Source organism: Molothrus aeneus, chromosome 1 (assembly GCF_037042795.1).
Source record: "Molothrus aeneus isolate 106 chromosome 1, BPBGC_Maene_1.0, whole genome shotgun sequence".
NCBI classification, from domain to species: Eukaryota; Metazoa; Chordata; class Aves; order Passeriformes; family Icteridae; genus Molothrus; species Molothrus aeneus.
In genome coordinates this window covers 40385200-40403491 of record NC_089646.1, presented here as the reverse complement: position 1 = coordinate 40403491, position 18292 = coordinate 40385200, and the positions used below count along the sequence as shown (strand labels likewise).

The 18292-nt window shown below is 39.8% G+C and overlaps 1 protein-coding gene across 1 annotated transcript in view; it reads right to left on the bottom strand.

The window, feature by feature from the left end:
• The window catches only part of CMC1 (C-X9-C motif containing 1), a 43617-nt gene extending 28896 nt beyond the window's left edge, over positions 1–14721 (bottom strand). Inside the window, exons 1-2 of the mRNA XM_066555601.1 lie at positions 14629–14721; positions 2081–2173 (exon numbers count right to left, since the gene is read on the bottom strand). Coding sequence (XP_066411698.1) covers positions 2081–2173; positions 14629–14653 — 118 coding nt within the window. The 5' untranslated portion in view covers positions 14654–14721. The remainder of the gene's footprint in view (positions 1–2080; positions 2174–14628) is intronic.
• Between the last annotated feature and the right edge of the window lie 3571 nt (positions 14722–18292).

Genomic DNA, 18292 nt, shown 5'->3' with positions numbered 1-18292 from the left:
GAAAGATGTACTAGAGAAGATCTATTCCAAACAGGAAGTGGCATCTTGAATAAAAAACAATGTATTATGGACAAACTGTGCAAATGTAGCTACTGATGCAGTGGCTGCTTTGACTGGAATAAGAAAGGGATTCCAGACTAAGGCTACAGAGAGAGCCCTGCACATGAAACTCCTTCACTGCCCCACTCAGAGGTAAGCTATTGCAGCAAAGTAGTTGGAGCCAGGAGTGCACAGTGTGCTACGGGACGGCATCAATGTTATAACCTGACAAAAACGAGCCTTCAAACAGTGGCATCTTCACCAGATTTTGTAATGAGATGGGGAGAGGCCACAAAAATCCCTGGCACCACAGAGAAGTTTGCTCTCTGGATAACTTGTGGCAAAGTGCTTCAAAGAGTAGTCTTTTCTAAAAAAAACGTGTCAGGTTTGACAAGTGCTCCAAATCCACTGACCTTTATGGTGATGACAAGTGGCTGTGAGCAGTTACTTACCTAGCAGCAATTTCCAAGAACTAAGCACTCAATGTGTCCCTTTAAGGTGAAGGTGTCATTTAATAATGAGTAACAAAGTAACTCCTTTGCAAAAGAAACTTGTATTTGGGAGAAAGCATTTTGAAAACAGGTATGTGGATATGTTCACCTAATTATGTAATTTTTGGTTTGGTTTTGTAGGCAAACAAAACGTGTGTCACTTACAAAAACCTCCTATATCTGGACACTTTAAAAGGATATATCAACAGAACTTTCTAACCCATTAAAAATCTTCCCAAGGAGAGTTTTAGGGGGTTGAAAACACTGACATGCAACACCTCCTCGTTAAGTTTGGAAGAAAAACTGACATCAGGGAAGAAGATAATTTATTAGCTCAATTTCAAGCAAACCATTTGCAAAACTTGTGGATAGGACTGAAAAATGAGCATAGCTAAGTAAAATTTAGTAAGTGCAAGCAACTATGTACTTCTTCCATGGGGATATATGCACTTCTGTAAGGCATCTTTTCTGGGCACCTATCAAGATCAAGTGTTGAAATACACTGAACTTAGAACCAGGTATTCAAATTCCTATATCACAGTGTTAAAGATTTTAAAAACTATGATGCATGTTCACTCATATAGATCTCAATAAAAAGTACTGTTATTAACAGTAATCTTTTTAGACTGATATTTAAAATATTCTAAAGTACTGTTTATTTCATCTTTATCTAAGCCTTTTAACTTCTATTTTTATGTTTTATAATGTATATAACATGCAGTACAGTGATACATTTACATAATTTATAAACGAATATACCTATATTGGGATCGTGCAGTCAGAAAATTTTTACTGATGGGGTGCATGAACAAAAGATGTTTAACGAGCTCAGATTTGGATGATCAGATGCAAATGCTCTCTACTGAAAGCCAACACTTGTACAGAATAATTCAGTGGCTTTTCATCCACCCTTACATCCCTCCTATAGCAGGATTCTTGGCTTACCTGTGTGTAAGCAGCTCTCAGCAGAGGGGGTGACATCACTTTAAAGAGTTACTGAAGAGTTATTAATTTAAAGAGTCCAGTACTCTTCACAAGAAAATGAAAGCAGAAGTGCACTGCATCACCCTATTTCAACATCTGTCTATTAACATGTATGTGTTTATGTGCATGGATCATTTCAATGCTGGGGCAAGGAAAGGATGCAGTAAATTGGGAATATTTAAATGAATTGGTTATAATGAGAGAAGCCTTAACTGAAGGTTTGCATGAGGCAGTTGAATCTATTTAAGTATTAAATATTTCAAACAGAAACACAGTAACTCTTGTGCTGCTCTGTCACCACGAGACTGAGATGTGAAAAAAAAATGTATTAATCATACTAAATTCTACAGCCCTTGAGAGTAAGTCATTTTGGAAAATAGTCCACATCACCAAGCAGCCAAAGGCAACACAGCAGATTTATATGCTTCAACACTGGTTTCACAGTGAGCTGATAAAGATGGAGATCACACATATTAATTCTCTGACTACATGATTTCAAAAATAAGGATTATATTCAGGCACAAAATTGAGTACATCTGATCTCCTAATGAATATTTGACTCTTACCTTGCACCTTATCTGAACACAGCTCCTTGGCTCGATCCCTCATTATTTGTGGAATCAAAACATCTTTTTCTACATGTCTCAGCTTAGAATTTTCTGCAAGAGTGAAAAGAAAGATAATTTTGAAAAAAATTGTTATCTATATATCAGAAAAAGTCAATCTAAAGAAATAACACAACATTGTTTATATAACATACAGGAGTATACTAAAACTGTCACAAACAGCAGTAAAAAGTACAATGAAAGGACCATGCAGATCAAAAGGATGGAAAGTCCATAATTTGCCCAGATACAAATATGAGCATTATCCTGAATATTTCTACTCTGTTTAATATGCACTGTGAACCAAAAATAAAGGAGCAAATTCTGGCAGTACATTTGAATTTCTGCCTTATTGAATAAAAAAATCTACATACGGACAGCAGTTAAATACTTTTATTTCTGGATACTAATATTTTTCTATGCCCATGATCTGTATGTACTCTTTCATTCACTAACACAAAGCTGAGAAAAACAGCACATACTAGAGGACAACCTAGAATTTGTATGGCTATGTGGAAGACTTCAGTTCTTCAGAAGAAAATGAAGTCTCTTCAATGGAGGATCTAGGAGCTTTTTCATTCAGAAATCCAACTTAAAAAGAGAAGTGCTGCTGCCTGATTTCTATACTTAAAAGTAAAGTTGTAGTTTGCTTTCAGCTGTCTCTAGAATCCTCTTGAGTACAGCTAGTGATTTAGAATAAACAACACAGACCATTAAAAAAAATACTGCTTTTCCAAATCCACTTTCTTCAAAAAAAAGGATGAGAATTCATCAAGAACAGTTTTTTTATTTCTCAGTTTCTGAGTTTAAAACCCTTTAGAGGACATTTGCTCAGAATACTGTAGAGTCCAATGGACTTATACCAAATACATGGTTTTCATCTTCCAACACACTTTTTATTCATCTTTTGAAGTTGGTATCACATTTCAGAATAGCATCAATTGGGATGCTCACACTATGGAAATTCTGTCATCAGATAGAGTTATGTTGGGTGACAATCATTTCAATTTAAAATTACTCATTAAAAAGAAAAGCAGATGAAATGAAGAAAAAGTGAAAGTGCAGTGTATTGAAACTAAGGAAAGAACCAGGTTTTAAGTTACCAACAGCTTTCAAACATTATTTTTCAGAGCATTTTTTGTTGCCTCTCCATAAAAAACAACTGAAACCAACATCTGTCATTCTAAAGTCATCTTCTTTTAAAGTTTACTAATGCTAAGACATTACATTATGAGATTACACAGTATTGTATGTGATATTACTAGTGGAATCTAGCAACAACAGAGGATTACAATGAGCAATATACAGAATCTGAACTAAAGCCATTTCTGCTCAAAAATATCCTTCTTAGCATTTCTACATCAGGAAAAACCCCCTCTATTCTGTACATACAACAGAAACACTAAAAACAAATAGCTCAGACTTAGATTTGCTTCCATGCACTGATTTTCATATTAAAATATTACAAATACCAGACTTCTACAAATATATTATTTTGCAGATAAAATATTACAAATATCCTTCATTTTAACTTTCTGCAGAGCATCAGTGTACCAAACACTTGGTACAGTACATAGGCTACAGACAATACAAAGCTGTCAGAAAACTTCCAAGCATGTTTTGCAAACAGGACAAATCAGTTCAGCTGAATGACATGGCAGGAACTGGCACCACCACGCTACATGCCCCCACTCACTCCAGTCAAAGCAAGCTGGCACTGCAGCCTTCCTGCCCTCTCCCCATCCCTGTGATGCTCTTTTCCCTCTGCCCACACAGACAGGCTCAGCAGCCCTGTAGTGAATGAAAGGGAAAGTTAATTTTCTTTAAAGATAAATAAATTTCCTGTTAGGCAATTTTTCAACTAGGTAAATTCCCTGATCCTGTTCACTGTATAACTCCAAAGCCATCCATATGAGGGAATTCAGTGAGATGAGGACAAGAAGAAAGACTGAAGTATCATGGGTACCACTGGCTCGAATTACAGCCTTAATTTCTGCTCCCCACACTCTTTTTCTAAACTCGACTATACTGGTGCTTGGAGTACACAAATACAAATGCAGATAGAGTGAATTAAGTGGGTTGCCTGCTGTCACCAAAAGGGAAGTTTTGCCAGTGCCACATTGCCCTCACTCACCCCCATCACATCATCATTTTTAAGCACCTAACCTCGCAGTGAGTGAGCGAGTCAAAACAGAAAACTAACTCAAATACGTGTAAAAAGGTGCTTCTCAGCTGATTTACACTTTGGAGTAATTAAATCCACTTATCTACTTCCCCTAATTAGCATCATAGAATAACCTGAGGCGGAAGGGACCCACAAGAATCACCAAGTCCAACCCTTGGCTCTGCACAGGTTTAACTTTTATACCACAGCATAGATGGAAATGTAGCAGAGAGGAGAGAAGTCTTTAGGGCCTGGGAAGAGCAGCTGGGTTTCCCCTGCTGGCAAAGCTGGCCAGAAGCATCCACAATTTTCACAATGCCAAAGCACAGGCCTCCAGTGCAAGGATCAGCTATCCCTCTACTGACACAGAGGTGAAGTGGGTAGGAATGCAACTAAAGGAAACAGGACACAGTGCCATCTGGAAAAAAGCAAGCAAGCAAGCAAAGAAAAAGAAAACCAAAAAGATAAGACTTCCCTGATAGCCCAGAACAGTCAAAAAAGATTGTCGGGTTTTCTCTTATATTAAACACCCAATCTTCTGTTTGATTATTCAAAAGAAAGAGGCGTAAGACTGATAGCAAGGAGTAGCTCTACTGGTGTTAACACCAGCACAACCAGAACCATGACAGAACTGTGCTCCAGGCAAATTCCTTCTTTTTAGTCCCATGTTGTCAAGTCTACAAATGCTGAAAATGCAGGAAGGAGAGGGCACATCAGGACACTGGGCAGCATCCAGTAGGAAGAATGAGAAGAGAGCTACAGCAGTAATTCAAAAGTAATTATACAACAGTATAAAGGAAACTACTGTAAAGACTATTTATAAACCCATCTACAGCTTTTAGAAGAATCTCTGTTGTGAAGTATCAGTTTCAATGGGTTTTTTTAATTTTAAAAAATGTTTGTATTTACAGGATTTTGCTTTTGTATTTTTAATCAGAAAATATTTATTACTTAACAATGGTTGGACTTGATGGTGTTAAACGTAGCCTAAGTGACTGTATGAAAATTCCAAACAATTTTAATTATCTTACACTGTCTAAGTTTCAGGCTCTGGGTACAACTACCTCTCCAAATAAACCAAATGCAGATGTTCAGTTTAAGCAGTAATGTATTTACTTGTGAGTTTTACTGGAACATCTTAAATATTCTTCCTGGATTCTCAACTATCCATTGCTTTACAATTACAGTGATTTTCCTTCAACAATCTTAAAACACTTTACTGAAGTCAGTATCCCTAGGATTTACACAAAATATTTAAGAAAAAATAAGGTGCAAATATTAAAAATATCAGATACCAGATAAATCAAATGTGTTCACAAGCAAAGTACCTGCACTTCTGATACTGATGTACAAGCACTTGCAAGATCACCATCAATTCAAGCTATTCATCTCTGCAGTAACATACATGGCAACAACTTTCAAAGAACACCTCAGAAGCAAGACTTCATCAAAAAACAGGACACAACCATGATGTAAAACCATCAACTCCTTTTGCCTTTTTTCAACTATATTACAGTTTCCAGAATAAGAACTTTTTCCCCCTTTTGGAAGTTCACTATTCTGCACGAAGAAAAGTACTTCTTACTCTAATACCAGATACCTGTGCACTAGTCCCTACAGAAGAACCTGCATTTCAACAGTCTCACTCCTGTTTTATTTCATCATGAAAATATTATTCCCAGACAAGTAAGAAATATATTTTCCTACAGTTTGCCTTCTGCGTTTGAAAGTTGATACTTTTGGTATCACCCACATCCTCCACACACTTTTCCTGATCTTCTGGGGAGGCTGTTTGAAGAGATCATGGCTTTTCACCACAAAGTGAACCACCACATCACCCCAGACAAATGCTAGCAGCAGCTTTTTCTTCTCCCTCTGCCAGCCCAAACTTGGGCATTTTTGTTAGATCAATTTAACATTCTGATAGTTTACCCTTACCTTACCTTCTGATGAAATTTCCAAGTACCATCAAACATTACAAGGGACAGATGGATGAACACAGCTAATCAAGTAAAGGTTAAAAAACGAAGACTAAATACTACAAATACTAAAAAATAAGTATTTTGTAAAAACATACACAAAGTTAGCCAGAATTAAAACCAAAGGCAGGCTTCCAGGGGCTACAGCTAAGTCACTAGCTCCTTGAAAATCAGGTCTAGAGGCAAGGAATCTGTGTGATAGAACTACTGAATGTTTCCTAAAGACTGATCAGCAGATTCCAGAATGCTCCTCTTGGGGACAAGGAACAGAAGATAAAGAACAGTTAAAAAAGTTACAAGTTTGCCAAAAAAAAAAGGGGAGAAAGCTACAGAAAAGGGAATACCTTTGTGAAGAGAAATTGTTTTCCATAAAACCTTAGCCCAGTGTAAAGAATTAAAGAGAGAGATTACTTAACTAGGAGATATCCCTATTCACTAAGAAACATAAAATTGATGACTTGGGGTTTTTTTAACAAACAAAATCTGTGGGGTTTGGCAAATCTCAGTGCTCGTGGTTCTCGTTGAATACAATATGTAGGGGTCAAGATTACAGTTGTAATAATAGCCTTCCATGGTTGATCAAAACCCTCAGCTGCAAAAGCTCTTTATTGCCATGGAGGGCCAGGGACCACAGCTGGTCATTTTAATAGTTTTGTTATTTTTCTAAAAATGGCCAAACCCCAAGAAACTAATACACATTAAGAGGAACAAGAACATACTAACCACCAGAACACATCAAATTCACTCTGTATGGAAGCTGGCAAAACAGATGACAAATACTTTGCTGACTTTCTAGTCTCTGACTAAAGGACCCAGGATGGCCTCGAGAACACCATAAGCACCGTGTAGAGCTGTGCTGCAGGCAGCAGACCTTTAAAGGGGAGAGGAGAATGAAATACAAAGCTGCTTTACAGTCCTAACAACAAAAGGGACTCTAGCAGCTTCTCATATTAATTAGAACACTATTACAAGAAGAGGATACCAGGACAAAAGCCTTCCTAGAAGAGTGTCCTGAGAGAAGTCATGTAATCTCCCCACTTCATTCAACACAGCTAGTAACTGATTTGCTCACTCTTTACTCATCCTGCTGGTAGTTAACAGCTCTGCTCTCACCTCTTTCACGACTTCAGGTAGCAGGGACACAGATTACTCAGGAAAGTTGAAATCTGCTCTACCCAGCTACTTAAAGAACACTTTCTCCATCCAAAGGGAACTGAGTCAAGCAATTCCAGTAACAGTCTTTGAAATGTGCATTTCTAGTTATACAACCTATAATTTGGATTTTCTTGATTTTTTATTTAGCCACATCCAAAAAATGTTCAAAATGGTACTTTAAATACTATTGCTTTTTCATTAAGAATCACAGTATGTATGAAGAACAGAGAAAGCTTTAGTAACTTTACATCATTTTAATTAGCAATTTTACTACCTCATGCTTTTCTTGGAATTCCAGTTCTATTAACTTTTAAGCATCAGTTATGTTCCTTACTAGAAAAAATGTTTTAGAAAGTTCAGTCAAGGTTCATGAATCCAAGTTAAAATACAACACAATATAAATCTGAAAAGCAATCACTTTAATTATTTTGGGAGATTGAAAAATGTGGAGCCATAAATGGGATCTTCTTTTTTATTACACCTTAATACTTTTTCCTACCAGTTGCCATCAAAGGTAAACAGTTCTGAGTAGACAGATTTCTAAGATACTCTTCTTTTTTAAGCTAAAAAATAAAACTCAAAAAAGTATCAATAAGAACTTCAGCACTAGAAATAGCAGTTACTAAAGTGAAAAGGGAAAAAAACCAAGGAGATGTATGCAGAATTACAATTCTTTAGCGGACATCACATTTAAACTACAAAGAAGCTGTTTTCCTGGAAGGGAAGGTCTTGTTTTAATCTATGACAAGTCTACTAAAACTTGAATTTAACAGCCATTCTGTCATTTCTTCCACATGCAGATCTATAGTTTACACAGTACTTGAGATGGTTTGGAGAATGAATAAAAAGTTTCTAACTAAGTTGCAAATTGCATTAATTTAGAGGATTCAGTTATTCTTCATGACACTCCATAAAAATTGTTTCTGTGAGTTAAATACTCCATTTCATTACGAAGTTTTGCTTTAGGACACTTGCCTATGAGATAATTATAAGAATACACTGGAAAAGTAAACTTCTAAACAACAGAAGGAGCAGCAGAGTGTCCACTGCCCGCTTATTGGCAAACATTCCTTTCATCAATCAGATTACTGGTTCTAGATATTACATTTTTTTTACAAAAAAATAATCAGATCAATTTTAGTGCATGTATAGCAGTGTTTTGAGTAAGCAAATATGATTAGAGCTTAGTACTCCTCTAGGAAAAGAACACATTCAACTCAAAATTTTCATCTCCATTATTCTGCCTAGCTTATTCCCCTTGTATTAAATAAAAATTACCGTTCTTAGGTTAATTCATGTGAATCATTTATGCCTATGTGCATCATAAAAACTCCTCCAACAAGTCTGTATCATCAAATCAGACTGCATCAACTACTCAAAACCTCTGTTTAAAAACACCAAGTCACACATGGGAACAAATTCATTTAGAGATAGACCCATTAAAGTCACAGGAGAGAAAAACAACTTATCTTTCTAAAATCTTAGGGTCTTTTCTGACAATTGTAATTGATGTATCAATTAATCCTTTAAGTATCCAATCCCGTAGCCTTTGGGAGGGCTTCTGTGCCTTTACCAACAAGGAATTCAAGGGGTCAAAGCTACAGAATAATTTCAGCATCCTGCTTTGTAAATCTGAGTCCTAAAAAAAACCCTACAGAATCCTGTTAAAGGTTAAGAATTTTATCAAAGACATCCAGTGTGAACTGATGGATGATGGACCAGGACCAAACAAACACCTTTATACATATGTAAAATGCTACAGAGTTTGGTAATTTCATTTGCACATCAGTGTTTGCATTCAAACTAGAGCTTAAGCAGTGAGCTTCTACAGAGGTTTTAAAATACAGAAGGACAATATGAAATGACAGAAGTGTTATAATCCAAGTGAAACTAGATCTGTGATACTCTGAAACCCTAATTTAAAGGCAAAAGAAACTTATCAATGCAGCTTTTCTATGCAGTATCCTTTTTTATTCGTCTTTAAATGTATATGAATAAATTTAATTGTATTTAAAAAGTTCCAGATTTTGAGATCTTTCTAATACTGACAACATTTTAAATTAAGATGGAGTACAGGGATGACAACACCAGGGAAAATTTCCAAAGCTTTAACTTCTCACCATTCTATCATCACCTCAAAGTCAATTTTCACCTTTTTCACTGGCTGAATTTGTTATCTTACATTTTGCTTTCGGGCTCATGTTCCTGCAATATGGCAGTACTGGATTACGAGAATGCAGTTTGCTAGAAGTGAACAATGGCTGTATTACAGCAAGTCTGTAATGCCTAGAAATAAAAGGAAAAGCAGACCTGACAAAGCACACTTTCTTGTTAATTACATGCAGATTGCAAATGCTCATACATCTAGTGAGTAATAACTAAAGCCAAGCCGACACAAGGAGATATTTTTACACTGCTGATCACACAGCAAATCCAGTTACAGGGCCTGAAAATTAATTACAGATTAGGACTTAATATTTACTACTGGAAATAATGCAGCTTCATCAACACATAGCCTGTACCATTGTTCAAATATGACAGACTTGCCAGTTAGGAAAACTTAAGTTGTGAGCTACCTATAAAGGGAACACCTCAGCCCACGTCAAATCCCATCTGAAAACAGGTAAGAATTCCAGCAAAATGCAGTAAAGACAGCTAGGGCTGTGGGCTGACCAAGGATTAAACTAGCAGAGCCAGCCCTAATTCCACTATTGTAAATCTTCACTTGGTAACTGATGCAAAATCCTCAACACAATTTTCTGTCACTTAAACAAAAACACCATGCAGGAGGATTTCAGCAACCAAATACACATTCCAGGGTTTTTTCTGAGATGCTAAAATATACCAACAGCACAGACACAATTCAAATCCTACATATAGGATAGGGTGGCACACTTTTTAAAAAGTCAAGCCCACACATTTGAGCACCTCTTGTCTGAAATCAGTCCCAAGTGTAAAATCCCTATTTTTTCTATGCCCTTTCTAACTAACAGTGAATGGTGTCCAAGAATTTATTGCTTACTTCCACTTGGAGTAAGAAACAGAGAAAGGTCCTAAAAAACCACAAACTATCTGAATCATATAAACTAAACAAATAACATAAAATAGAGTTAAGCAGTGACATAACAAACTGTGCAATAACTTGCACCAGAAACAAGAGGTAAGAGGTAAATCCGACATAGAAAGAGCAAAGTACCCAATATGGACGAGGAAGGGATGCAGGAAAATCTAACAACCAACAAATCCCTCAGTTATCACAAGAGGAGATGTTAACCACCTAAGATTTGCCACCATGCTCAATACTATTAATCAGCTGCTCCAGCACTACATAATTTTCAGAAGCGTGTGACAAGGTGTAATGAAAAACAATGTAAATCACAAATAAAAGTTTCATTATAGAAACAAATCTGCCCAAACTCCTGGAGAGCTTGAATATTTAGCTCTTCAGCCACTCCTTTCAAAATAAAATTTACAACTTTCATTCCAAATAAAGAACATCACATACAAATGAAGAGCAAGGCTTATGAATAACAGGACTGAATAACATTCTTCCTGCAATTTAAAAAAAAAATTCTTTAACTGGAAGTAAGGATTAAGAGACAAATGAAAAACAATGCCTACCTTTGACTTCTGTACCTCTATAGTAAATGAACAATCAGTACATACAATATAAATGAATGAACATCTTGGAAACTAACATGAGGGATATGATTAAAACACACCAGTGTTCTCAAGTTTCAGAGCATGAGGTGACAAGACTAAAAGCCTGTCAGTTACATTAACACAAGGATTGCAGATGTTATTCTGGTAACTTATGTTATTAGTCACAAAACTTATCTAAAAGAAGTTTAATTAAAAGTTGAAAAAGAACAGCTGAAAAACATCTTTTCCTTTTACTTCTACATTTTTCCCTTTAATTTCAACATTGCTTTATCCCTCATTATTTTATCCTTTCTATCTTTCGAAGCTATAATTTCACTCTTTTCAGTGTATTCTTCTAGCTCTAGTCTTACTGCCCTTGCCACTTTGAAACAAGTCACATCCATTCTGCAAGCCAAATTTTTTCCATTCACTGATAAAACTGCTGTTGTATTTAACAACCTACACTTCCGCCTGACATGAAGAAATAGACATGTTAAGTAACTTAGGAAAAATACCAAAACAGTCTTCAGACCCTCTGTTTTTAAGCCCTATGTCAAGGATAGGTACCAAAATCTGTATTGTCTATCTCAGCTATCGTCCATGACTCTACTTTATGCATCTGTGAATGTTCAAGTAGGGATCCAAACATCACCACCTGAAAATGACAACTATAACCAGGTGCACAGTAAAAATAAAATTAACTTTATCATAACCCATGGCCTCTACCACTAAAAACTGCACCCTACATAGCTTTGGAAGTGCTGCATATAAAAATCAAATTCAGTGCTGGGCTGCAGCACATTGATTTTGGAGAAGGACTAAACAAAATAGTGTAACATTTTCCTAAACTAGGAGAAGCTGTTGACTCCTTCAAAGGCAGAGAGGCCCTCTAGGAAGACCTATACAAATTAAGGGCTGAACAATCACCAACCATGTGAAGTTTAACACAGTTTAACACCCGGGATGGAGCAATTCTGAATGTACAGACAGACTGGGGGGAAAAGCATCTGGAGAGCAGCACTGCAGACAAGGACCTGGGGGTCCTGGAGAGTTGAAGTGCCCTGGCAGCCAGGAGGGCCAGCCCTGTCCTGGAGGGCATCAGGGACAGCATCACCAGCCAGGCAAGGGAGGGGATTGTCGTGCTCTGCTCTGCACTGGGGCAGCCTCACCTTGAGTCCTGTGTGTTTTGGGCTCCACAATACAAAAAGAATATAAAACTTTAGAAGAGCATCAAAAGGAGAGCTACAAAGTTGGTGAGGGGCCTAGAGGAGAGGAAGGGCCTAGAGGCACTCAAGGAGCAGCTGAGGTCACTTGTTTGTTCAGCCTGGAGACTGAAGGGAGACCTCACTGCGGTCTACAGCTTTCTCACAAGGGGAAAAGCAGAAGCTTTAAGCAGAGTTACAGGAGGTTTTTTAAGCTGGATATTAGGAAAAGATTTTTCACCCAGATGGTGGCTGAGCACTGCAACAGGCTCTCCAAGGAAGTTTGCATGACACCAAGCATGAGAGAGTTCAGGAAGTGTTTGGACAACACACTCAAGCACGTGGTCTGATTCTTGGGGAAGTCTTGGGGAAGTCAGGGCCAGGAATTGGACTTGAGGATTCTTGTGGGTCTATTCCAACTCAGGATAATCTGTGATTTTATGAACATAAAATCTTGTGAACATGTTTACTACTGATTTATTTATTGGAAATAATTACCTAATGACACAACCACAGCTTCTTCCCAAACTATGGCTATCAAAAAACTCCTCCCATAGAAATCACAACATAATTCACAGGTTCTACATTCTGAGCTTCAGAGGACTCCTTGATATTCACTCTCTACTGCTCTTCAAAGACATGAGAATACTTGTGTCTTTTGTGACCATAAAATGAATTATCAGTCATGGTAACAATTTACAGAACTGTGATCCTCCCTCTTTTTCTCATATTTGAGCCAAGAAGCAGTTAACAACGATGACATTAAAACCTACCACACCAGGGTATTTGGGTTAACACCTTCCTAACATGAACAGGGCAGCTCACACCTCTTGCAGCAATTGTTCCAGTTTCTCTACTACTTCACTTAGACATCTCCACGTTTAGTTCATTCTGAGGTTTTTAACAGAACTGTATAAGCCAGAAACTGATGGGGAGCGGGGGAGGGAAGCAAAAGATAGTGGATAACAAGGTAGCAGATTTAGAGAGGTGTTAGTAAGCAATGTCACTGCTCAGATGAATCTCAGTATTGGTGCCACACAGCAGGTACACCCTTAGCAGTCCTACCACAGCTAACATACAATCACAGTATAGTTTGGGAGGAACAGATATGTCATTACACACATAAATATGGAAGCAGAATGCCAATGACTTCAGTGTTTGGTGTGTTTGGTGCCATGCCTTTTGTTTTGCACTGAAATCACAACAGGTTGAATTGCTGGGATTAGCTCAGTTGGTTACAGCATGCTGCTAACAACACCAAGGTTGTGGGTTTGATCCCATTATGGACCATTTACTTAAGAGTCAAACGATCCTTGCAGGTCCCTTACAGCTCAGCCTATTCTGTGAATCTGTGAATTAACTAATGTAATAACTAGGCTTTTTCCACAGGACAACTGGGAAGTGAAATTACGCTGTAGATGAACATCCACCACTTGAAATGCCATGCTAAATTCTATTATGTTTTCTTGATTGAGTAAGAGATCGATGCATAGAGGATACCATCAATAAACCCAGAACTTGACTACTCTATGAAGGCCTTCTTTGCAAGGCCTGGAAACCCAGGCGCAAGACACGTTTCCATCAGAAACCGAGAGCCTGGCCTCGGCCAGCATCCTTCAGCTTCTGGAGAAGCAGCCACAGGCGGCAGGGACCGAGGTGCACAGCCACAACCACTGCAGGTCACCACCACCTACGGGAGACTCAACCCCTTGCATTAGCTGAAGGGAATGGCCTTTTAAGACACCAAGCCGAAGGCACCTGACTCGGGAACTCTGGGCACAGCGACTGAACACTACATGGGTATGAAGGCCACGGGCTTACATTCACTCCTGAGGACACGTGTCTATAACCATTCGGACAAGACCTCGGTAGCAGGAAGCCGAGGACAGCATAATCTTGGTGCTTTGCCCTTACGTTTGTTACACAGCCAGAGAGGCTACAGCAGGCACCCGCAGGCACCTGGACGCCCCGGAGCTGCCTTCGCCCGGCGTCCCGCCGCTGGAGGTCACGGCGGCGGCAGCAGAGCGGCAAGGAGGGAAGCAGGGAGGCGGCGCCGGGAGCCCGCTGAGGGCACCAGGAACGTCCCAGCCCGCCGGGAACCTCGCGGAGGCCGGGCAGGAGCCCCCGAGGGTGGCCCTTCCCAGCACCCACCGGCGGTGCGCCGCAGCCCACGCCACCGCCCTCTCCGGTGGGTGTGAAGGGCCAGCGGAAAGCGACGGGGGTTTCCCACAGGAAGCTTGGCGAGGCGAGCGGCGGTGGGGGAGAGGAGGGCGGGGGTGAAGTGAGTATGTCTGGGGGGCGCTCCGCCGCCCCGCCGTCCTCCCTTCTTCCCTCCCTCTTTCCCGCCCGCCCGTCGGCCGCCCCTACCTGCGGCGCCGGGGGCAGGCTCCATCTGCGGCCCCACGCAGCGGCGGCAGCTGCGCACAGTGTGCGCGCGCTTCCCCGGCCCTGCGGCGCAGGCGCGGTGCGGCCCGGCCGCTCGTGCCGCTCCTCCCCGCGCCGGGCGGAGACCGGGGGCGGGAGCGCTGAGGGCGGAGGTGCCGTGCATGTGGGCACGGGGGCGGCCCTGCGGCACCGCAACTAGGCCGCCGCCGCGACTGAGCCGCCACCGCGGTGATTTCCTGACCGTGGGTGGCTCGTACGTTGTGAGTCACCGAGGGATCACAAAATCACAGAATGGTCAGGTTGAAACGGGGCCGCAGTGGGTCATCCGGTCCAGCCTACCTGCGCAAACAGGGTCGTCCTGGAGGATTGCGTCCACATCGTTCTGGAGTATCTGTGGTGAGGGACACTCCACACCGTCTCTGGGCAAGCCGTTCCGGTGCGTGGTCACCCGCACAGTAAAAAAAAATCTTCCTCATGTTTCAGATGGAGTTCCCTGGGCATCAGATTCTGCTTGTTGTCTCTAGTCCTATTCTTTGGCACCACCGAGCAAAGCCCGGCTCCATCCTCTTGGCACCCCTACTTTAGATATTTATAAACATTGATAAGGTCCCTTGACAGATGTTTCTTCTTGAGACTGAACAGGCCCAGCTCCTTCAGCCTTTCCTCATAAGAGAGATGCTCCAGTGCCCCGTTCATCCTCATTGCCCTCCGCTGGATCCACTGCAGGAACTCCATGTGTCTCTCCTACTGAGGAGCCCAGAGCTGGGCTCCTGACAGGCCTGGGTGCTGAGCACCAAGTTCCCAGGGAACCCCAGGGAAGCTTGTGTGTGTGTCTGCCTGTGTGCAGCCGCTGACAGGGACTGGTGTCACATCCTCCAGCCCTTGGGTGCCTGAGGCTTCCACAGCAAGGACTCGAAGTGGCAAATGAGAATTTCATTGGTGGCTGTTTTCATCAATGACTTAGTTTCTGACCATAAAAAGGGGCTTCCCAGTCATTGGACATGAGGCCCCTTCTCATGCCTCAGTGTCGCTGGGACCACGTTCCTGTGATAGCAGGGCGGTTGACAGAGGAACCAGGAAATCTGCTGTCCCATCTACAACTCCTAGTTAGGAGTCTGCAATATATTTGAAATATTTGGTCAATAATTGACCAACCTTTAGTTTCATGAGGCAAGAATAACCACTTTGGGACACAAAACATGGAGTAAAAAAATTAATTTGAAAAGTGATAAATTTCCATAAATTGTCATACACTTTAAAACCCAATAACATGATTCCCAAGACATTAAGAGAAATGAGGAGTGAGGAGACATATCTGAAATTCGGGTCTTGTTTTAATAAATACAAGCCAGAATTTTCAGAAAGCCTACCCTCTTTTCCTATCTTTAACATTTTAAACTGACAAGTGATATAAAAAATTAGTCATTTTATGCAGTAGCCTCTTACAGGAGGCTGCAAAAATTCTTCCAAATATAACATTTCCTCTGTTACCTGGCATTGTTACGTTCATTGGAAAGGTGAGTCTTAAACATTACATTCTCAGGGAAGTGAGAAACCCAGGAGCCTTCCCCAAACTTCCAGATTGTATGCCTCTGGAAGATAATAAGCAGTCTAGAAAATTCAGTGGGAGGAATTTAGATAATGCCATGTTATTTATTATTGAAATTATTTTCCGTCAAAGTTTCAAGTGCAGTTTTTCCTCAGATTGACATTATTTTCCCCATTTGAAAATGTAGTCCTTTTATTAGGAAATATATTGTTTCAACTTGAGGCCACACTAAGAGCCAAGTTCTTCGTGTTGATACATTCACAGAAATTAGTAGAGCGTGATGTAGGCAAAATCTTCCACATGAATGCTTTTGGCCTTACTGATCCAGAGCATTTCTGCTTTATACCATTAAGTGCCTTTATGCTTTTCTTTTTTTAACCACAAGTTTGATCTCATTCCTTAGAGTAAAATATGAATATTATAATTCTTTTCTGTAATTTTAACTATGCCACTTCAGTTAATGTTTATAAACTGTTTTGAGAATTTTAATTGAACAGAGCAATGCAAATGCAACATGTCAATTTATTTGTATTTGTTTTATTAAGGGATTTTGGCTATCCCACTTCTGCAGTGAATATAAGAGAGTGTTAAAAAAACGATACCAGCCAATCTGCAAAGAGTTCTTATATAATCTACAAAGAGAAAATACAAGAAAACACATGATATAAAGAGGAGCTTTCAGCATGAGAGCCAAAAAAGGGGAATGTATGCTTTCCAAGTAAGTTGAGTCTTTTAAAAAAAGGCATTATTTTAGTTAGTAATTTTGCTGCTCTTAAACTCTTGGCTACTGATACTTTATATATGCCCTGCAAAATTAGAACTATGAAGGTGTCTTTTACTGATGAAGATCTTTGAACTTACATGTTAATTTGATCAGTTTCAGGTCAGAACTTTGCTGCTTCTTTCATGGAAACAGTACCTGCAAAAATAAATGTCCAATAGCTTTGTAGCTTGGAGAAGTTGTCCTCTGCTGCTGCTGCTGCTTCTTCCAGTAGCAGGTCTGGAAAGCAGAAACAGAACTTTCTAGAGTTTTATTTCCAAGTTTGACAGACAAGAAGTGCAAAAGGGACTAAGACGCACCTTGAGAAAATAAGAACAAAGGAAAAAAAGTTGATAGAACAACTTTGTTCTGGAGATTTGAGGGTCAGAAATAGTTTTTGAGGGAGGGCGTATGCAGCTGTGAGTCTGATAAGAGTCTCCTGCTTTTGGGGTTAGCAGAAATGATCAGAAATGAGAAAGTATCAGAGAAACTGTTATCTTGACAGATAAGCAAATGAGGCTGACATGCAGAGGAGGAATGGAATAAGACAGTAAGGTAGCAACTGTCCACAAAGGGCTTTAAATTAGGAGTAATATCTTGTGTCTGACTTGGGAGCCAGTGCAGTGATCCCAGAAAGTGGCACAATGGCTGACTCAATGACACAGGATAATTATGTTCTTACAGCAGCTTGAATGAACAGAAGCAGAACAGTTTTTGCTACCAGAAAAGAGAAAGTTACTGTGTGAGAGATGTGAAGTGTTAAGTGCCACTTGAAGAGTTTTAGTAGCACAGATAAAAAAGCAAAACTTTGTAAATACGTGTTCTTCATGCTTTTATATGCTGTCTTGATGTTAATAAGATCATCTACTTATATAGAGAAAAGAATTGCTTCCTTCATTAATATGGAAGTGCCTGTGAAAATGAGCTCCATGCTGTAGGAGCATTCAAGGGTATAAAGGGATAGTTTAATTAAAAAAAGAAAAAAAAGAAAAAAGTGCAAAGTGGGTCTTCCTTAAACATGAGGTCTAACTTGTATCCTACCCCAGGAGAGAGTTTTGAAATGACATCTGGAGTATGCAATTTGTGTTTAGTCAGATCTTTTTTAATATGAATCTTGCACAGCTTGGGCAGTCCTGTGAAGTTGTACTGAAATGTGTGGGGCATTTGCCATGTAGCACTTTGATACAAGTTTGTACCGTATGCTTCATTTAACTGAGACACTTATCTGGTAAACTTGCTTAATTGGGACGTCTCCTGGGGCACTGGTGTAAGACCAGTACTACTTAATACACACAACTGCTACTTAACAGGGCCCTAAAAGAACAGTGGCTACTGCT